This window comes from Lithohypha guttulata (assembly GCF_036872675.1).
Source record: "Lithohypha guttulata strain CCFEE 5908 chromosome Unknown scaffold_5, whole genome shotgun sequence".
In the NCBI taxonomy this organism is placed as follows: domain Eukaryota; kingdom Fungi; phylum Ascomycota; class Eurotiomycetes; order Chaetothyriales; family Trichomeriaceae; genus Lithohypha; species Lithohypha guttulata.
This window is the reverse complement of record NW_027042754.1, coordinates 1,477,789-1,498,649: the sequence shown is the minus strand read 5'-3', so window position 1 is coordinate 1,498,649 and position 20,861 is coordinate 1,477,789. Positions and strand designations below refer to the sequence as shown.

Below are 20,861 nucleotides of genomic sequence, written 5' to 3'. Positions count from 1 at the left end.
CGCCAGCGTCAGTTGTGGGCCGTGAAGACTCTGTTGGTGGTGATTGTGTAGAAGTTCCAAGTATGTGTTTGTAAGAATGAAGTCTCTTGATTCGTGGTTGAACCTGGATATACTGGATAGTACTTGAAGCACACACGGGAAAACAGTGAACCCTTTCCGGCTGGATAGAGGAAGACGTCCGCAATACACTTTACGATTTCGTCCTTCTTCCTCCTCACCCTGTCAGACGTTTACCAAAGCTGTAAAATAGCGATAGTTTCGTGATATCAACACCTTTGTTCACTATGGATCTCGAATGTGCCCTGCTCGCTCTACCCTTAGAGATTCGCCTACAAATATGGTCGCTCCTACTCGCTCCACCAGCCCCATTAATCATGCGCTCATTGTTCATTAGATCAGGGTTTCAGAATATCTTTATGAGCCAGCAAGCTAAGCGCATCACAGTTACGTTGCTTCTACTATGCAAACAAATCGCTGCCGAAGCTCTCCCGTTGCTGTATGCTCAGCCTACATGGAAGGCGTCCTGTCGTCTCGAAGCACTCGCAAGTCAGATAGGAACCGACAATTTTGGCTTGATCAAGCGCATATCTGTCGACGCGGATGACCTCTCCTCGCTTATTAGCAGTTTGATCTTAGACATACAGGAGAATGAGCCGAAGTTGCGCTCTTCTCTCGTCCTACCTGGCGTTGAGCTCAAAACTGAACCAGGGTTTCAAGGTCGAATAGACTCCATGATAGCAGATTCGCCTGCCTCAGGGTTCGACCTAGGCGCAAGTCCTCCCAGATCCAGGAGACTGAGGTTCTCGAACCTCGAAGCGCTAGAGGTCGAAGCATACCAGACCATAGCTCTCACTAATCGTGGAAGTAGACGGACTCGAAAGGAGGCGCTCCGACTATGCGACTTTGCCCGCCAGATATTATTATACCATCCTGTCCTAAATCAATTGGTGCAGCAAGGTGGATTTGGCCGAGGAGGGTCTGACGCGATCGACCTTGAGATGGGCCGTGTTCGATGGCGATTTCTTCGCAATACGGGCAAGGAACGTCCTAGCATGACTGTTCATGAGCATGAGGTTGACCTTGATCAGCTGGAGGATATGCTGAGAGCCTTGATTGAGATGGATGACGAGGATGAGATCAATAGACGGCGAGAGAAAGAGGGCGTTGCTGGGTGGACAGATGAGGGATTTCGACAGTATCCATATCTGTCATCATTGTGAACTATGGACGAGATCTTGCGACGAATATCCAGGTCTTTTTGATTTGAATCTAGCACGAAATCGAAAGCCTGTTTCTCGCAGGATATCTACTGTTGCAAATCTATGCGGGGAACCAGTAGTCGTAAGGACGAGGAATGAAGCATCAAAGAAAAACCGGACACTGGAGGGTTTCTTATAGTAGGACTTGACCGTATGCATGTTCCTGAATCTCCTGAGCTCTGCTGTAAGGATAGGAGGAATGGCATGCTTTAGCCAGGAGAATTGCAGAGACGGTATTATAGCCGGATATACAACCTCCTGTTCTGATCCATAAATAGTACAACATGTAATTGCATATTAACCCAGCCTCCTGACGTGAGGACTTCTTGCACCACCAAATTTGGACCTTGTAGCATCAGTTACTTTCTTCACTATTGGTTTAATCATCCTTCCTTCTTGTCCCAGTAGTGCTTTCTGGAACGCTTCTCTTCCATTGCCATAACCGCGAAATATCAGCTCAATCCCTCTTCTCCTGACATCTGGGTCGTTGAGAGTGATTGGTGTGGTACCGGCCTTCTTGCCTCCTATCCTCCAATTGATTTCTGTGATTTTGCGAAATGTGTATGATGCTAGCTGATACCCGGCATCGTACGTGCCTCTCTGAGCCTTTTTGAGACCAATGTTGCCCGACGAAAACGACAGGATAGGGTCGCGCGAGGGATGTGTGAAGGTGATATGTGTGTTGTGCTTGTGAGTGTATAGATTGAGGTGGTATGGCTCGTCAGGACCAACACCTGCTCGTGGTCTGTGTCGTGCTTCGCTTTCAGCGACTCTGGCTAGCTCGTCTAGTTTTGTTGATGGTCTGGTGCCAGTGCCTTCGGGTGTGTATGTAGTAAACTTGCCTCGAGCAGGTGGATCAGCTTGCTGTTGTGATGAGCTCGAGAAGAGGCTGCGTTGGACTTTTGATATATGCGCTCGACACCGTTGGCATGTTTTCGAAACTACAGGACGAGACATGACTGTCGATATATATCCAGTCAACGACCTCCCAGAACGAAGAGGTTGATGCAGCCGCTTTTGCTTGAGATTAAATGAGCATGCACAATCCGCGATGTTTAGGACCGCAGTTCATGCCTGAGGCATCCTGGGTCCGGGCACTTGACGCGTTGCGCTCTCGTCACGCGAATTGATTGCACTTGGAAATTTACCAGCCAAACTGTGAAGTGATGGAAGTCAATACAACGATACACTGTTGACAATCGTCCTGTTAGGTTCTTGATCTACAGAGACATCTCCCCAGTGTGGCACTCTCCTTCAAAGTATGCAAGATCCTTAAGTACCCGCAATCATGCTCAACCTCTACAAAGAGACAGCTATTGAGGTCAAATCAACTACTTCGCCTAGCCATACAGATATCCAGATACCCAGAGCGAATGGTTCCTACGACAGATCGAAGTTCTCGAAGAAGCCTGAAAGACATGACCGATTGGCGGTGGACGAAAAGAGCTACGCCGCAGAATACCTAGCTGCCTCGAGCTCAGTATTCATTCGACGAGAATCTTCCTACCCACGCTCTTTTGCCTGGCGCGTCGTCTCGCAACAGAGAGTGCTCGAGATCTCCAACGTCGACTTTGCGCGCAACGACAAAGATCGTGAAGCCGACAGGACATTAGCCTTCGAATTCCAGGATCAGATATCACCTCGAGGAGTGAGCATCTGCGATTCGAGTACGGGCAGTGAATTCCATATCTTTGTCCTGACGCAGGAGAACGAGGTTTTTGAACTTCGTCTACAGATCAAGTTCTTTCAGGATGCGAAGTCTATTCCGCCAGACACCAGTTCCTGGTGCACACCCATTCGAGCTTCCTCCCTGTCGATAGATCGAGCATTTCAGCTTCATGTGGACAACCCTCACGACCTGTTCGTGTCCTTTGCGAGCGGCAAGGTGCAGCATTGGAAAAGAGACGGCACTGATTCACAATGGACGCACATTAACTATGATGACAAGACGTGGGGCGCAGCACTATTCAGCATTGTCAGTCGGAAAGTGCATGCAGATATTGACTTCGAAGGCATGCGTCTAGCACACAATACCACTCATGCCATGATAAGATCTGGTCAATACCTCTTCACTGCCTGCCTCAATCATACTCTTCGAGTTTGGCACTTGGATTCAGGTAGACTGGTAGATTCGAGGGATTTGCTAGACCAAGCTAGAGATCCACATGATAATGTTCAGCTCAACCCAGCTGAGCCAGGTTACATACAATTCCTCGAGGGCACCAACAAGCAGGAACGAATTCTTTTGACATGCTCACCTCTCAATGGAGGTCAAATCAAACTTTGGCGTGTGAAGAACGCCTTTGCCGACGAGGCTGAGTTGTTCAGCATTGAAGATATGGCGCCAAACTCAGTACTTTCCCTACCAGATCCAGATCCTTCAGGCAGTAGTGTCTGGTCTCTCACTGGTCTACGTCTGATCTTTGACAAACATACCAAGGATTGGCAGGCCTGGGTTCTGTGGAGGAATCACAATTACCACAAGGTTTATACCTTAAATTTCAGCTTCACCGATATCTCCAGCCAGTGGTCGAAGGAGTGGGTGAGCGTTTCAGCTGTCAGCACTAAATCTCCAGGACCTGATTTTGTGCCAACTGATGCGCACGACGTTAGCTCTAAATGGCTCGATTACCTCTTGTTTCCTCGTCGTTACTCGAGTGCAGCCATTGAGACTGCACTTGCCCAATACTCGACTGCTTTGGACACTCGCTTATCGGCTAGTGATCGACGAAAGTCACTTCGAGAACGCCTCGCTCTCCTGATCGGATCACAGGTAAAGCTTCGCAGCTATGATGAGTCCACCATGGACTATGATCGTTATGCTGTGGACACTGATCAACAATGGCGGCAATTCTGGCGCATTCTCGAGAACCTGAACGAAGGTAGATATGCACCGCTGGCACTGGCATTGGACGCGAGTAGTGGCATGGTCATGATTACAATGGCCGATTTATGCTGCGAGGTTCGAGAGTGCAACAACCTGGAGTTGTTGGACACCAATGAAGTTGCTGATATAGAACTAATGCCTCAGATAGTCCGCAGTCGATGGCCTTATCGAAGGCTTCTGTTCAATATACAAGAAGCAGTGCCGGCTGTGGTGGTTCTCTCAGCAGCCCAAAAATTTTTCAGCTCTTTTCCACCAGACTTGGCTGTCAACTTCGGGCAAACTCTCGATGAGGATCTTTACACCAAATCAGACCTGCCAACATCGGACAGAATCGTCAACTTCTTCAACGAGATCGACTTCGCCAACGCTGTCCCCGATGATGTTGAGAAAGAGCTTAACAAGAACCTGTCCGAGATAGGAGGCGCAGAAGCTATTTCAAACGATATTTATGCGTTGTTGTTGAAGCTCATCGTCGAGCATAAAGTTACAAGAACAAAACCGCATCACACCAAAACAGAATTTGGCCTCGATCTCACTTTTGCGGCTCTGCTGAAAGAAATCGTTGCTACTCGGCAGGCACTTCTTAGCCTGCTTGCTGTGGTCATTTTCCTTGACGGAAACGAACAGTTCAACACATGCCGCTTCTTTGACGAGTTAGTGTTACGCCTGCGAACCCAGGAGCGGAACTTGTGGCTTGCAACGCACTACAGATCGAAGAAATCAACGTCAGGAGACAATAAAGCAGCACCTATGTCAATCTTGCAGGACATATATGCACAGATATGCCGTCCCCAATCAACCGACCACCATCCTATGCCTTTCGTGCTTACTCAGCACATCATGGACAATCTGGAATTTGTGTCTGGTGAGTCGGATCTTCCTCCTGGAGAAGCTGCCGTCTATTTTCAATGCAATCTGCTGAAGCATGGAGAGGTCGAATTGGCCAGTGATTTTCTCAAGTTTCAACCACCTACAGCATTCTCAACGTACATAAAAGGCCGACTCAGTCTCGCCCTTGGCAACTACAAAGAAGCCAGCTTGTACTTTCAGGAAGCAGCTGATAGCCTTGCCAGAGGCAAAGCTTTGGGTAAGCTAGATGAATTTTCGTGTGGCCTGCTCACTGCTCAAGAGGCAGCATGCTTTTATGGTGGTCTACCACTCTACTTGCAGCATATAGTGACACTCTTCGAAGAAGCGAAGGCGTTCAACGAAGCTGCTGATGTCGCTCGGCGCACCTTAGACGCCCTCGAGTCAGAAGACGGTGAGCCTCTGCCGAACTTTAGACAGAGCGTGCTTCTGCGGTTGTTTAACTCGGAGCTCAAATGCGCCCGTTTCGAACAGGCTTGTGACGCACTTGTACGATTCTCGGATTTAGTACTACAGCGAACTTCAGCGACAGACCTAGTCAACACGATGCTCGACTCAGCCTCGTCACTTTCGGACTCCCTCGGTGTCGTTAAACAAATTCAAGACCTGCCACTTTCAACCCATCCGAACCTTGCGAACCACGTTGACCACCATCTTGCCTCATTGGCTAAGAAGCAGACCTCGATCCCTTCAGCTGGCGGCCTGTGGCTATCGAACACGCCCACCGACTACCTGAGTATCTTGCACGCGTTGAGACTTTTCAAGAAGGACTATCGAGGTGCTGTTTCCGTGCTCTTTGATCGACTGCGCCTCATACAGAAGTCAGGTCGGGCTAGAAGTGACCCTAAGGCTACTAGCCTGAGACATGCACTGCTAGCCATTATCAACACTATGACCTGCGTGAAAGAGGATGAGGCGTATATTGTGACAGACAGTGCAGAGAATCCACGACTTGCGAGTCATGCGAAAGGGTTGAAGAGACTACATGAGCCGGACAGTGACGACCAGGATCCTAGGCGGAAGCGCACAAGAGTTGTTGTGACTCTGGACGATTTCAGACGAGAATATCAAAGAGTACTGGATCGGTGTAGTCGAATTGAAAGAGGTGACTTCGAATACGGCCACGAAAGTGAAGACGAAAGTGATGAGGAGCCGGAGAAAAGCTACCAGGGGTCAAAGCTGGTCATTGATCGCAGCAAGAAGGATGAGACGTTGCGCCTGACGAATGGTGATGCGATGCAATTGTCATGAGGTGGGAGCAGAAGCGTCAGCATATTCGAGCTTTTTCTAATCAAGGACCAGGTTGAGGTTTACTCAAATGCATAGCGAGGAGTTCATTCAGGATTTAGGTCACGTGGTCTATCGTGATTTCAGCCAGCTCACAGTTGATGTTTTCTCCAGTGGCTCAATCAGCTGCCATGCCCTCTACAATTTACCATATTGTGAACTATGAGATCCACTCTGCCACTACAGCTATCACTTCGTAGTCAGATCTGTAACCGTTCATCACGTGAGTTGGTGACGAGCTAGCCTGTATTCGATCACGCATCAGCGAGTGACATCAAAGCGCAACCCCGAACAGAAGTTCGTGGGCCATGTACCTGTATCTCGACCAACGTTTCCCGATCCTCCATGTTCCGCAGCGAATCTCTTCTTTGCGCACGACGTTGCGTCTGCGCCTTCTTTAGCACCCAATAACTCCTTCAATCATGGCGTCTTCGATACCAACCATCAAGTTCGAGGGCGACCACAATGTCAAGATGGAAGATGTCAATTCACCCTCAGCTGCGTCTGAGCAATACGCAGACGATGTAGAGGATGACCCAGAACTCAACACAGAGAACGCGCACAAGATACTATGGATGTCAAAACTACCAAAGTACCTATGGGAAGCTCTCGAGAACGCCAACGACGATGACGAGATCGAAATCGGCACGATACGAGTGGAGGGCGCATTCGACAATCCTGAACGAGTCAGCTTGATGCTGAACAATGCGCAAAACTTTCAGAGCCTTGAGAAGGAATACGTACTGAAGAAGCAGACTGGTCCAACAAGGAAGATAAAACGACCTGGTCAAGTACTGATGTTCTCGGAGAAGAATAAGCCAGGTTACAAGCCGAGAGCAAGCTTCTGGGACGATATTGACGAGGATGGGAACCCTGGGCAGGGTCGGTCACAGTTGTATGAACAGGGAATCAAGGATGAGAAGAGAAAGGAGAGTAAAGGGAGATATACACCTTACCAGCGCAAACCAATTCCTAAAATCACGGCGTTGTCAGGAACAGTATTTCAGGAATTCGAGGCTGCAGCTGTAGACAACGCCGAACACAGACGTCTTGACGGCGAAAGGACACGAGACGCGCTGAAAGTCAAGGAGAAAGCCGCTATTGAGATCAAGGACGATATGGATGCTAAATTGCACTATGGCTCCATGGTCACTGCTTCGGAAAGACAAAACATTGTCAGGGTCAGTGTTGCGCGTCTAGCTTGTCGAGTCATGCTAACGAGATCTAGTCTGGACAGAACAAAAGAGCTGCAGCCAAAGAAAATCGCACAACACAAGAGGATAAGGCCGTGGTCATTCCCAAAATCCTCGATCTCTTCCGTCAACACAAATACTGGGGTCTTCGAGATCTACGCCTGGCGCTCAGACAACCCGAGCAATCGATCAAAAACTGTTTGGAAGATATCGCAGTCATGCACCGAGCTGGCGATTTCAATGGTAAATGGGAGCTTAAGCCTGACCTCAAGGTTGATGACGATGCTCTGTTGAACGCTCTTGGAGAAGCACCGAAGATGGAAGAGTCAGATATGGACATGAAGAGTGAAGGGGAAGATGATGACTTTGAGGATGTTGACACGATGGGATGACGGACGGACGACCGCCTAGATTTTGCTTTGGAGCATCAGAAAGGACGGCGTGCTTTTTTCTTCTGACATTGAGCTTACTTGCATTTCTGCCACATTGACACTAGCACAAGGGGTCGGCCAGTCTTTTGTGTGCTTTGAGACAGGCACGACGGCATCTTGGAACTTTGAATGAAATTTGAAGACGATTCTACAGCATAGCGAGGCGTTTTGGGAGTCAGATCACTACCCGCTATGGATGACCGGCAGGCTGCGTGGATGAAATTACAATTCTTGGTTATCTTCGTATCAGCACAGCAGCAAACACTCTGAACAACAAGCAGGACGATCACTCTTGCTGAGTTTCACAATTTCAGTTTCTTCAGTCGTACCTGCTTCAACTTCTTTTCACACCCCCCTGCCCCGCACCTTCAACACTTTATCACTACCGCGCGCGCTTGCCACAGCGTGGCGATTGGAAGTACATGTTCTTGTCTCTTACGCTCTCCTTCTTAACTTTTTTTTTCTTTGGCGCTCTTCTTACAGACCTCGTCTTGAGCAAAAGATTGTCACCCACTTTCGCATTGCGACATCGCGTATCTCGCAACATGACTGCTCAAGTTGTTAAAGGCAAGGCAGTGATATTCAAGAAAAGATCGAAGAATCGACAACCGACCATTCGTTATGAACCGTACCCAACCGTCGTGGTAGAACCCAACAAGTCGAAACAACAGAAACCGCTCGATGGTGACCTTGAGGATGGCGAGATACCTGACAAAAAGGAGGGCCACACTAACAACGTAGGGAAGGCTAACCGAAGTAACGACCAGGGTGTGCAGCGAGAACAGCTTGTCACAAACATGCGACAACTCACTTCCATCAATGAACTGTGCCACAGCTATTGCAGAAACGGTATCGACATCCAGGTCCGAATCCCTTCTTTACTCGAAGCTGATACAACTTAGGTACTTGTACAGTCATATGCCCCCGAATCCACGATCCAACCAAGGTCAGACTTTGCCAGTCAGTGCTGCTCAAGAAGCCATGTCAAGACTTCGCAAGAGGCAAATGCAGATTCAACCATTCTTGGGACTTCCATCTAGCTCCTTCCTGTCTCTGCTATTCCACGGGTTACTGTAGCACTATCCCATGCACTTACGCCCACAACGACAGAGTTAGCTTTGCATCACTGCAGTGTGCACAGTTTCGGATTTGTGGATACTGTGCGCAGGGTGCTTCGTGTCTGAACATACATTGGTTTGGTGAGTTACCTGCCATGATCAAGCAGGCAAGGTTGGAGCATGAGAAACGCTTGAAGGAGGTGGAAGCACAGCGGAAGCTCGAAGAGGCTGGGGGCAAGGCGAAGAAGGCGTTACAGAGTCGTCCGGTCAAGCCAGCAACTTTCATAGAGGTCAAAGAGAAGGACAAGCCCAGCTCTAGGAGATCGTTCGGTGGACAGACATTGGCGAAAGAGGTGGAGGAAGTGCTTGGTGGTGCGGTAAAAGGCGAGTTGGCCATGCAGCAGGACTTTGTGCCGCTCTTTTAGACTCGTGTAGATGCATATACAGCTTTGCAGTGCTGAGTAGCACTATCCCTCCTAGGACTTTGTTGGTTTTCCCCTCCGACCTGAACAGTACTCCTGCCACTCAATTGTAGTTGTTTCACCCATCCTTCTTTCCTCCCAATATTCCACCAGACTGCTTACTTCTCCCCTCACAACTCCCCCTTCGCATCCAACTCCGCAATAACCTGCTGCGTCCTTGAACCACTCATCGGATCCCTCCCCTCCAACTCCAACAGCTCCACCACCTCCCCCGTCTCCTCCATCCTCAAACTCCACTCCAACGTCTCAAAATACCCATCCCTCCTCCGCCTAATACTCACAAACCTCACCAATCCCTTCCCCTTCGTCCCTTTAACCCAAAAACTAATATCAATATGTCCATGCAACTGGTTTAATTCCCCACTGATCCACGGAATCCTGCTCGCGAAATATATCTCATCGCCGAGGAGGGAGCGGACGGTCGGCGAAGTGCGCATTGCGTAGAGGATGGAGGAGACGGTACTCGACGAAGATTTCTGGTAGTTGAAGATTGAGAGGGAGCCCAGGGCGCAGATTGTCAGGAAGATGGGGAGGGTGAGGAGCCAGGTGCGGGTTGCGGAGGTGAGGCCCGGAGTGATGTTTGGGAGGGCGCGGTTGGGGAGGCGGGAGAGGAGGGGGCCGGATGTCGGAGAGGGTGGAGGGATTAGCTGGTCGGGTGAGGAGGACGAGGAAGGTGGTTGTTGGGTTGAGTCTGTGGTTGTTGAAGAGGATGATGCATGGCGGATGGAGATGGTAGAGGTAGAATTGCGGATGGCTTGTTGGAAGACAGTTTGTCGGAGGGAGAGTGGGAGTTGTCGGAGAGACCGGAAGAGTCTATTGCTCGTCGCTGAGGAGGACGACATTGTGATGGGAGGTGATATGTCCGTAATGGCTTGTGGTAGATGATTTGAAGATGTCGCTAATACTGACGGGTCGGTGTTCTGCTTGAGTTAGGTATGTGTAGACGTAGAATCGGAAGAGCTGCCGTGTATGTTCGATAGTTGTGTCCAGATCATAGGCTACTTCCAGTCGATGCTGCTCAGCATGAGCTCGGTTTCTCTATTCTTCAAGTCCTACCGTTTCTCAAGTATGCATACTACCACGACCACTAATTGAATGGAGCTGCATACCACGTATCAAGTCGCTATCTTTACTCATGGGATACTTAAAGAACAGCAGATTTTTATTGTTTGAGCAGTAATCTGGTAAGACCTGATGTGTGGGATATTACGATAGTTTGCATGGACATTGCAGATCCAACCTCAAATTTATCCACGATGTGCTGACGAACCACGTGGCAGTTCAAAAACATTGACATCGCAATGATCGTATTAGCATAGGAAGCATAGCACAGCAAATACCTACTTGAAGAATTTGAAGAGGTGTCTCGGTTCCTGGTCCCGTGCATTCTACCAGTACACATGTATTCCTCATGCTCCCAGTGCCTTGGTCTCTACTACAACCTCAGATACAGGCCTACTTCCTTTCACAGGATCAACAACCGCGTCGTGATATTTCTGTTTCCCAGCATCGGTAACGCCCTGATAATGCACGACCGTGACCTCACCAAACGCCTCATTAATATCCTCCAAGCTCTTCTGCCTCGTCTCCGGAAACAAGAAATAGACCAAGAACCAGTACAGCGCCGTCGGCACTACCAGAACCAACAGGAACTTCCAACCGATCTCAGCCAATGCAATCGGACCTGCGACAAGGATGATGATCTGTGCACTGTACCAAGCACACATCCCGACAGCAGTGCCTTGCCCACGAACCGCAGTGGGAAAGATCTCGCTAAGATACAAGAACTGCGAAGCGTCCATGCATGCTGACCAGAAGCATATGAATAGATAGATGAAGAACACTGCTGCGCGTTGACCAGCTTTGTTGTCGGTACCTACGTATTGAGCTTGAAGTGCGGTTTCACAGATCAGGGAGACGAGGATACCACCGATTCCAACGAGCATGAACCCACGACGGCCCCAGCGATCGATAAACAGGGCCGTGAAGATATTTCCGAACAGGGAGATGGACACCCAGAGTGCGAGCAACAGCAGTGGAGTTGAGCCGCTGAGGCCGAGATTAGTGAAGATGATCACAGCGTAGTTCGCGATCAGGAGGCTGCCTGCACGACGTTAGTGCATGATCCTCGACTTCAATAGCTCTGACTAACCCGTGAACATATTGAAAAACATCATGATACAAGCAACGAGACATCGTCTTCGATTGCTTGGAGTCTTCGCAACCTCAAACACTGAGATCCTAGCTTTTTGCGCGTTGTCGTAGTCGACCTGGCATTTGAGCTGGTAATATTCTCTTTCAGCTTGTTCATGAAGTTCCTCCCCTTTTCTAGCATGTAGGCGTTGCAGGACGGCATGTGCCTCCTCGTACCGTCCTTGTTGCATCAGCCAACGAGGTGAAAATGGCAGAACCTTGGAGCCAGCTAATAGCAGAAGAGCTGGTGCACCTTGAAATGCCAAAGGAAACCGCCATGGAAAGCTAGACGTAGAACCAGAAGCTGTGATGAAGTACACACTGAGGACGTATTAGATTGGCGTCTTGAACACAGAACTCGTTTAGAAGAACATACCCATAGCCAATCCAAGCAGATAGCATGTAGCCAATAGCAAAGCACACTCCAGTCATAGACACCATAAAGCCTCGAGTTTCTGGTGTCGAGACTTCCGATTGATACATCGGTATCACACAGGCTGAGTAGGTCAGTATCATTTTGAAGTTGATGATGTCGTGCAGACATACTCAAAATGCCTATTCCAATACCAGCTACAAGTCGAGCGACAACAAACATCGCAACATTCACAGAGCCGGCGCACAGGGCGGCTCCAACAACCAAGATCGCTGCGCCAATCTGAATGGCATACTTTCTCGAGAACTTGTTCGCAAGCCAGGCATTAGCAAGGCTGCCGACAAGGGCACCTGCACAATTGACGCCTGAAGACTTGTCAGAACTCACGTCTGCTGCCATTTACGATGACTGTACCATTGAAAGCGCCGATTAACGAGGCTGTACGCGAATAGCCAGGTTGTGTGGTGTCTGCTTCCAGACCAAGTGATGTGTAGAACGACGGTTGTCCCACAGTCGACCCAATAATGGCAAGTCCATATGAGCAGGCAATTGCTCCTGTAGCAACGTATAGCACAACCCCAAAATTGAAAAGATTGGGGATATAGCCCATATTGGACGTGTGTAACAGGAGCTCGTGAAAAGAGCACAGTGCCAAAGGACAAGTTCAAAGTATAGCCTTGAAGAAAACGTGGTGTACTCCAGCTAATAACGTTCGGCAGATAGTCACATACATCGAAAAGAAGGTTCACGAGATCCACCTTGCAACGTGTCAATCATATACAGTGAGTTGATTGGTGGTATATTTTGAAACACGCGGGGTTGGGAGATACTCGGGCGGTGTGGTGGTGTATGAAGCCCTGAATTATCCTCAGCACCACCCAGAGCATCTCCCGCCATGCGTAGAGGGTCAACGCAGCAGATAGAGAGGATACCAACTTGAGCTTCGGGTGGTGTCCAGTAGTGTCTCTTCAACTGAGGAACTCGAGCAAGAGACAAGGTCTCGAGCGTGCGGAGATCAAGGTAAAGACTAGTTTGCATTAGCATCTCGGCATGCATAACATAGAGCATGGGAACGATGGGACAACGGGAGAACGTGCTCGACAGTTGGCGCATCTGGAACAGTATCATTACGCAGTATTATAGTGGTCGTTGTGCTTTCAGGTGTGCACTTCTCGTACATCCGAAACAACAATTGTTCGTGGCCTGATGAGGTTCGCCAAAAATCAACTGCCTGCAGTAAGAGCCAGGCAGGCATCTACCGCCAAACCCACCCGTCCTTGCTTCTGTCGAACAACATCATCGATGACTTCGCGATCAAGGTTCGGGAACATGCCACAAAGCGTATCGACAACCGACCTGTGCTCTGTTCGCTGCATACGACGAGCTTCAGCGGTTTCAGCGCTGGCCTGCCTCGCAGCAGCTTCTTGAGCATCATAATGTTGTATACGACGTTGCTCGGGATATGCACGACTGCGTTGATCTGGATCAGGTCGGTCTGCTTGAGAGCCGATAGGACTGAGTCTGCCTTGTGCTGTTGAACCTTTACTTCTGTCTTCAGGTATGATGTCTGTGTCAGAAAGGAACCTCCCGATTGTCGAGAGAGGTCTTTGTATGGTTCGCAAGAGCCCACCGACAGTGTCGTCAGAGCTGCCATCGATGCCACTAGTAGATGCACCCGATCTTGAATTGCTCCTCCGCGGAGTAGCCATAGTTACCTCTGTCGAGTTTCGAGGAGTGATTTCAGGCTCAGATAGGCTTGATTTCTCCGAGAACTGCTGAGCAGGAGACATCGGCTCTGCTTCGCGGTTCTGAGCTGCAATAGCAGAGACTGCTGCTTCCACGTTCTTCTCGAATTCTTCATCGGACACGGTCAATGAGGTCCGATCTAAGCCTTCAACGAACTGAATAGCCCCTGAAAGTGACGACAGGTAATATCCTGCTTCACCTGACAACTTGTCCTGGTTTCTAAAGCGAAGGATGTATTGAATGTTCGAGACAAGATGTTCCGGGTTCGCTTGAAGAACCACATATATTAATAATGGCACGAACGAGTCAGCTGAAGTGTCAGATGATTGAGCATTCTTGAGCAAGCCAAAGATCACCTTGCAGCAATTCAAGATGCAGATGATTTTGTCCCTGGGAGCACGATAATTTTTCATTTTCACGAGTTCTTGCTGTGCCAGACGTAGAAATCGCTCACCATTAGGACCAACAGGTGGAATATCCAGATGTTCTTCGCGGACCCAGCCATAAATACGGATCTTTTGTGTCAGGATGTCATCACGTTCGACATCTTCCTGATGCTGACCACGACGACTGGGACCGAGCACTTTATCTATGTCTTTCCGTTTGCCTCTGGACGATGAGCGAGGTGGTTGAGGTGGTGGTGGGAGTGCAGGAGAAAAAGTCTGGGTGTACAAGCGATTCATGACTAATTTCTCCATACCTTCTTTTGCATTGTCGAACTCATTATCTGAGACCTCTCTCCAGACATCGCAGTGAGCCATTTTGTTAGTGATAAAAGCAAGAAAGTCACCGATCAGCTTTACCTGCTCGTGAACCATCCATTGTTTCTTTCCAAACTCGGTCAGGAAAGACCTAAGAAACCTAGCCACGGGATCAGCCGACTTGTGGCGTAGCTGTTCCAAAAAGCGATGAAAGTCAAAGGGAAGTTCCGGTTCGGGTTCTGGCACCGGCAGTTGTGAAGCAGAAACGTTCCTCAACGATGCCACTGGGCTCTTGAGCGAACTGAGATCTGGCTTTGGTGGAACAGGCGGAGGTGAAGCAGGAAAAGCCTCTAGTTTCTCCGAGTGTGCCGCTACAGGTGAGGTTGCTATAGCATCCATGTCGCGTGATCGAAGAGGCTCGAGACTGGACCTTCGTGTCGGGTAGCCAGTGGTAGCAAACTGCATAGGATCTTGGTTTTCTTGTCGAGGAGACATTATCTCTTCTTTCGTTGGGGCAGCAGATTCGTCCGCAAACTGGTCCATGATGGACTGGATCTCGACGGTAGAATCGTTGTCGTCGGACTGTACCTTCTCCGGCGCACTTTTTGCCAGTGGTCCTGGCAGGTGGCCATCGTGTTCGTTGTAGTCGAGTTCTGAGTCTTGGTGGGAGGGACGCCTCGAGAAGACTGGTGTCTTTGGGGTAGGGTCTAGATACGGTTTCTCAGATTCGGCAGGCGGCTGTGGTGGAGGCGGCGAAGCAGGTAGTTCTTTTCCCTGCACCGGTGGTGTCTTGTATCCGTTGTTCAGTGAGGTAGCGCTCAGTTCCTCCGTTATCTGCTCGGTCGAAGTAGAGGAAGCATTCTGAAGCTCCTGCACGGTAACCCCAGTAGGAGGCGCCGATATTTGTGTCGATGGCTGTAGGGGCTCCGTGGACTTTATATTCTCCGTAGGGTTGTTGATTTCTGTAGAGGTTTCATGTTGGGCTTCGGACATAGAGATTGAGGTCGTGATTGCGAGGCTGCAATGGCATGAGGTAAAGAGGTGTGCTGGTCGAGATCGAGTCGAGGGTAGGGGTCCTGATCAGATAGTAGGCTCTTAGGTCTATGGAGGGCGGTATACGAGATGGACACAATGCTCAGCCACTTCAGTGAACGTGGTCTACAGTTTCGTGTCAACTGACTTGAAGTAATCCATGTCTGTATGCAGTATTGCCCGACTAAGACGACTGATTTGGCGCCAACTTAGCCTGCGGGAACTCCCAGGCTCGGCGTTTCGGGCAAGCCTATAGGTACCTGCCTCATGACGTCTTGGGTATTAATTGTGAATTGTTGCAGCTTGCAATTTATCCGCCTAGTCAATACTATATTTTGCCAATACCCTAGACTGACGCTCGAGATTGTTAACACGCTCTTTCAATGGCTCTAGATAGAGCAGCGACAACTGCGGGTGGTCAGGCAGATTTCCCCACTGATCCAAATGAGTTCCAGCTGGACGACCGTATATCGTGGTCCAAGCTAGACGGCAAGTGGCTCCTCGAAACAGAACAGGGCACTGAGTTTGAGTGGGATACAGCATTGCGACGATGGGTGCCAATGGTAAGTCACGACACAGCAAGAGCCCATCTGACAAGTCCCTGGGCTGAGACTCTATGCTTCTACGTGCAAAGGACATCGCCATTCTGACATGATGCTCTTTCCTCGATCGAATAGCTGGATGAAGCAGACCTAGAGCAACAGCAACAGATCTACAAGGTCGAAGGTGTTGAAGACAACGACGATACTGCAAACCTGAAGAAGAAGCGCAAGAAGAAAGCTGAGGATGTAAGTCAACAGCTATGCCGTCCTCGATTGAATGCTGAACATGGACAGTCCGAACAGCAGCCGAAGAAACAAAGAGTCAATACTGCCGTGTATGCGACTTCCCTTCCACTTGATGCGAACGAAGATGAAGTCAAACAAGTCTTCTCACGATGTGGCATGATTGCCGAGGAAATCGATTCTGGCCGATCACGTATCAAGATGTACGAAGACAATCAAGGCAATTTCAAGGGCGAGGTGCTGGTGGTGTATTTCAGAGCTGAATCAGTCAACCTGGCCGTGCAAATGCTCGACGATTCCGATTTTAGGCCAGGCGAACGCGGGCCAGATGGCAAGATGAAGGTTCAGGTCGCAGATTACTCCTACAAGAAACATTCAGAAGCTCCCGAGAAGACCAAGACGAATAATCGCGACAAGCAGAAGATCATCAAGAAAACGGAAAAGATGAACCGAAAACTTGCCGACTGGGACGACGACGATCCGCAGGCTATGCAGGAAACTGGTTCGAGATGGGACAAAGTCGTCATCCTCAAGCACATGTTTACTCTAGATGAGCTCGAAGAGGATCCAGCAGCCATGCTTGAAATCAAAGAGGATATTCGGGAAGAATGTGAAAAGCTTGGTCAAGTGACGAACGTGCAGCTTTTCGATAAAGAGCCTGATGGTGTGGCCAGTGTCAGGTTTGCAAATGCTACAGCTGCCGAAGCGTGTGTGAGATTGATGAACGGAAGATTCTTCGATAAGAGGCAGCTACAAGCTCATATTGCGACTGGTAATGAGAAATTCAAAAAGTCCAATACCAAGCATGCCGATTTGAACAGCGAAGACGAGGAAGAGGGTGGAAGACTTGACAAGTTTGGATCGTGGTTGGAAGGGCAGAAGAAGGAGAAAGAGGAGGTCTCAACGCCACAATTGGACGCTGGAGCAGCTTGAGGCGCAAGTCGTGGCACACGCTCGACACTGGGTGTACTTGGGTAGCAGTTGCGGCTACTGTTAATTCCTCAGGCTGATGAGTAGCTTCAGCTACTATATCGCAGTCTTGACAGCGATCATAACTATGCTATGACAAGAACGATACGTCAGCAGTATACTAAAACCTGTTGCCCCTTTTGTTTTTTGAAGGTACTTGTTGAACGTGAAAGTGGTTGCTCCCCACTCGAAACATTCGCGGACCAGCACTTTCCGCATACGGCTATCTCCTACACCAGTGCTATCGATAAGCTCGCGTGCAGGATAAGAAGAGAAAAAAAAAGAGTCACCGACTGGCATGTAAACACGGCACAAGATTTTCCTGCCAGCCCTGCTGATTGTGCAAATATCTCACACCACAACATAGTCGAGGTAGCTTATAGCTCTGAGTACTCATTCCCTCTACCTTTGACCTTCCTGAACCTCTACCACCTCTCCCCAAGCTCTGACCACAAGCAAACATGCCTGACAAGCAGCGAGTATGTCTTGCTTACTCTGGCGGCCTTGACACTTCTTGTATCCTAGCATGGCTTATAGAGAAAGGTTACGATGTCATCTGTTTCATGGCTAACATTGGTCAAGAGGAGGACTTCGAAGCTGCCAAAGCAAAAGCTCTCAAGATTGGTGCCAAAGCCTGCTACGTCGAGAACGTGATCGACGAGTTTGTGAAGAACCTCTGCTTCCCCGCTATCCAATGCAACGCTTCCTACGAGAACGTCTACCTCCTCGGTACCTCTCTTGCCAGACCCGTCATTGCTCGTGCACAAATCGCAGTCGCTCAGAAAGAGGGTTGCCAGTTTGTATCGCACGGCTGCACAGGCAAAGGTAACGACCAGGTCCGATTTGAGCTCGCATTTTACGCTCTGCAACCTGACATCAAGATCATTGCCCCATGGCGGATCCCCGAGTTCTACGAGACTTTCAAGGGCCGAAATGACCTCCTCGACTATGCTTCGAAGCAGGGTATACCAGTGGTGTCCACAAAATCTAAGCCATGGTCAATGGACGAGAACCTGGCACACTGCAGCTATGAAGCTGGCATTCTTGAAGATCCAGATACAACAGCCCCATCCGATATGTGGAAGCTGACTGCAGACCCTATCACAAACGCTCCAGACGAGCCAGAAGATGTCACGATCGACTTCGAGAAAGGCATTCCTGTAAAGATTTCCTCCAAGAGCCAAAACGCTTCAGGCCCTACAAAGCTCTTCCTCGCTGCCAACCAACTCGCACGAAAGCACGGTGTCGGCCGAATCGACATTGTTGAGAACCGATTCATCGGCCTCAAGTCACGAGGTTGCTACGAAACTCCAGGTCTAACAATCCTACGAACAGCCCACATCGATCTCGAAGGTCTGGTCATGGACCGAGAAATTCGCGCCCTTCGTGACCAATTCGTCACCATTGGCTATTCTCGAATCCTCTACAACGGGTTGTATTACTCGCCTGAGCGTGAGTTCCTCGAGGCCAGCATCGTTGAGTCACAAAAGCCTGTCAACGGTACAGTTCGTCTGCGATTGTACAAGGGCAACTGCTTCGTTGTCGGTCGAAGCTCCACGACTAGCAAGCTATACGACATGAGTGAGAGCTCTATGGATGAGATTGGTGCTTTTGAGCCCAGCGAGACTGGTGGTTTCATCAAGGTGCAAGCCATTCGATTGAGGAAGTATGGCGAGGCCAAGAAGGAGGCTGGTATTGATCTAGTTCAAGAATCGTAGGGATGTGATCAACGGATGGAACACCGCTTGTTCATTGAGGCATAGACGGCGTTGGGTGGAATTACGACAGGTCTCTAGACATGAATGCACGAAAACACGGAAGCATAAGACACGCTGCAAAGCTCGACGATAGATGAAATTGTCTATGTTCAAGTGTGTGCCATGGCAATGCCGATATTTTGCAACTGACCTTCCCATATGATCATTCAACTCCTACACAAATCAACTTGAGATGTGTCGCCAAATGACACTGATGCATAAACTTCGTGATTAAATCTCGCATGCAATTCTACACCAAGTTGTTTCCCCACCTGTGCGCTCAATTCCTCTCAACTGATAATCGTAGCCGTAACCACGATTTCTTCCGCTGCCAAGAACAAAATCTTCCAATTGAAATCGCCAACATCGATCGCCAGCTACAGGTCTTGGATAGAAACCGGGAATTGTACTGCTTCGGTGGTGGCACCACCACTCTTTCGTCAGCAGGGTACCAGGCTAGCTGTGTATTGAAGTCTTGGCAGGGTGTTGTGGTGTATTCATGCCGCGAGTACGTCAAGTCTCGGTACTTGACAGGATTTGAACACTTCAGAGAGAAGTCATAGGCGCGGTTCGGAGGAAGATAACGTGTATGGTGTTGTTCGCAGAGCATCTGGCGGCCTGCCTGCCGCTTCCTTCCAGTCTGAGTCTGGATTTCTGGATCCGTAGAGGCTGGTAAGCAGCGATGATGTTGAGCTGGCGGTGCGGACCAGATTGAACTGGGTAGTGTGCAGGAGCTGTGCTCGAAATCTTAGTGAAGGGAACTTCAGTTCCAATTCCTCGCTTGAGTATTCGCATCAGCTGCCCTAGCTAATCTCTCCTGTTCCGATCCAGTATTCAGCGTCTGAGTCTGAGTCTGCTTCTTCTGTGCAGCTAATTGTCCAGAGAGCTTGCCTCCTGGCTTATTAGCTGCTGTGGCACGTTCCTGTCGCAATCTTGTCAGCTTCTTTCCACCGACGGTCGTGTCACAATGCTTACCTCAGCTGCTCTGGCAGCAGCACTCCTCGCACCATCTGGCGGCGCAGGACTTGACGTCCCATCACCGCCTGCTGAGCCTAGTGGTCGGCCAGATGTACCTGCTATAGTTTGCTTTTTCGTTACTGGGACTGGTCGTGGGGCATCTGAGCTCGAGCCGAGGGTTTGGCCGGGTCCCGAGAAGTTATCGTCCTTGTTGGCGGAGCGAGAGCAGATGTTACCCATATTGGTGAAGGGATCACGATGTGATGATTCTGCTTGTCGTGCCGCGTGAGACAAGAGGTAAGGATTCTTGTAGGAGAAGTATTCGAGTATGCGCTCGCGATAGTTGCGAAGAGCTTCATGCTGGAGTAGTAACCAGAGGCTGGATGTTCTTGGCATTACGTGTATTGATTGCCACGTGCTTGGGATAAGAGTACTAACTTAAACGCGAAGAGATAGGCAAACAGATATGCGAGCAACAACGACATTCAAATATGCAGACGGTGAACTTATTGTGATTGTCTCCTCTCTTTGAGGACCTGTGCCCATGAGCAAGCACTCGCCTTGTGCGAGTTCCAGATGCTCAAGATGCGATGGCATTGTCACACGATGTCTTAGCAGTTCCAGTAAACTTCTGGCGAGACACACAGTACAATCAGATACTAGCCAAATATGCAAATTAGGCCTTCTGCTGACATTGATCGAGGCTGTGCCTGCAGTTGTGTGCTTATCGTGACACGTATAGAAGGTGGTGTGCACGACTCTCGTTCTAGAGAGTGGATGTGTACCAGTGGAGACAGTACTACGCAAGAACATTGCTCGATAGCTGATTTTATACAGCGTTCTGCTCAGCTCATTGACCATTACAATCACGCACAACTGTCTCA

General features: G+C 49.5%; 9 protein-coding genes across 9 annotated transcripts; 6 read left to right on the top strand and 3 right to left on the bottom strand.

Moving 5' to 3' along the window:
- Positions 1 to 337: 337 nt before the first annotated feature.
- LTR64_006998 (uncharacterized protein) lies at positions 338 to 1,220 on the top strand (the record flags this gene model as incomplete). Its single annotated transcript, XM_064901323.1, has 2 exons — positions 338 to 385; positions 408 to 1,220. 2 exons carry the CDS (start codon positions 338 to 340, stop codon positions 1,218 to 1,220), a joined length of 861 nt encoding a protein of 286 aa, XP_064752399.1.
- A 1,327-nt stretch (positions 1,221 to 2,547) lies between these two features.
- LTR64_006997 (uncharacterized protein) lies at positions 2,548 to 6,264 on the top strand (the record flags this gene model as incomplete). The annotated part of the gene is made up of 1 exon (XM_064901322.1): positions 2,548 to 6,264. One exon carries the CDS (start codon positions 2,548 to 2,550, stop codon positions 6,262 to 6,264), a length of 3,717 nt encoding a protein of 1,238 aa, XP_064752398.1.
- A 458-nt stretch (positions 6,265 to 6,722) lies between these two features.
- LTR64_006996 (uncharacterized protein) lies at positions 6,723 to 7,885 on the top strand (the record flags this gene model as incomplete). Its single annotated transcript, XM_064901321.1, has 2 exons — positions 6,723 to 7,481; positions 7,529 to 7,885. 2 exons carry the CDS (start codon positions 6,723 to 6,725, stop codon positions 7,883 to 7,885), a joined length of 1,116 nt encoding a protein of 371 aa, XP_064752397.1.
- Positions 7,886 to 8,469: 584 nt separating this feature from the next.
- Positions 8,470 to 9,407, top strand: LTR64_006995 (uncharacterized protein; the record flags this gene model as incomplete). Its single annotated transcript, XM_064901320.1, has 2 exons — positions 8,470 to 8,787; positions 9,093 to 9,407. The coding sequence occupies 2 exons, from the start codon at positions 8,470 to 8,472 to the stop codon at positions 9,405 to 9,407; spliced, it is 633 nt and encodes a 210-aa protein (XP_064752396.1).
- Positions 9,408 to 10,873: 1,466 nt separating this feature from the next.
- On the bottom strand, positions 10,874 to 12,640 carry LTR64_006994 (uncharacterized protein; the record flags this gene model as incomplete). Its single annotated transcript, XM_064901319.1, has 5 exons — positions 10,874 to 11,568; positions 11,617 to 11,942; positions 12,034 to 12,154; positions 12,204 to 12,395; positions 12,445 to 12,640. 5 exons carry the CDS (start codon positions 12,638 to 12,640, stop codon positions 10,874 to 10,876), a joined length of 1,530 nt encoding a protein of 509 aa, XP_064752395.1.
- Positions 12,641 to 13,253: 613 nt separating this feature from the next.
- LTR64_006993 (uncharacterized protein) lies at positions 13,254 to 15,470 on the bottom strand (the record flags this gene model as incomplete). The annotated part of the gene is made up of 1 exon (XM_064901318.1): positions 13,254 to 15,470. The coding sequence occupies one exon, from the start codon at positions 15,468 to 15,470 to the stop codon at positions 13,254 to 13,256; it is 2,217 nt and encodes a 738-aa protein (XP_064752394.1).
- A 422-nt stretch (positions 15,471 to 15,892) lies between these two features.
- Positions 15,893 to 17,227, top strand: LTR64_006992 (uncharacterized protein; the record flags this gene model as incomplete). Its single annotated transcript, XM_064901317.1, has 3 exons — positions 15,893 to 16,072; positions 16,187 to 16,297; positions 16,346 to 17,227. 3 exons carry the CDS (start codon positions 15,893 to 15,895, stop codon positions 17,225 to 17,227), a joined length of 1,173 nt encoding a protein of 390 aa, XP_064752393.1.
- Positions 17,228 to 17,724: 497 nt separating this feature from the next.
- ARG1 (argininosuccinate synthetase) lies at positions 17,725 to 18,981 on the top strand (the record flags this gene model as incomplete). Its single annotated transcript, XM_064901316.1, has 1 exon — positions 17,725 to 18,981. The coding sequence occupies one exon, from the start codon at positions 17,725 to 17,727 to the stop codon at positions 18,979 to 18,981; it is 1,257 nt and encodes a 418-aa protein (XP_064752392.1).
- An 802-nt stretch (positions 18,982 to 19,783) lies between these two features.
- On the bottom strand, positions 19,784 to 20,217 carry LTR64_006990 (uncharacterized protein; the record flags this gene model as incomplete). Its single annotated transcript, XM_064901315.1, has 2 exons — positions 19,784 to 19,942; positions 19,996 to 20,217. 2 exons carry the CDS (start codon positions 20,215 to 20,217, stop codon positions 19,784 to 19,786), a joined length of 381 nt encoding a protein of 126 aa, XP_064752391.1.
- Between the last annotated feature and the right edge of the window lie 644 nt (positions 20,218 to 20,861).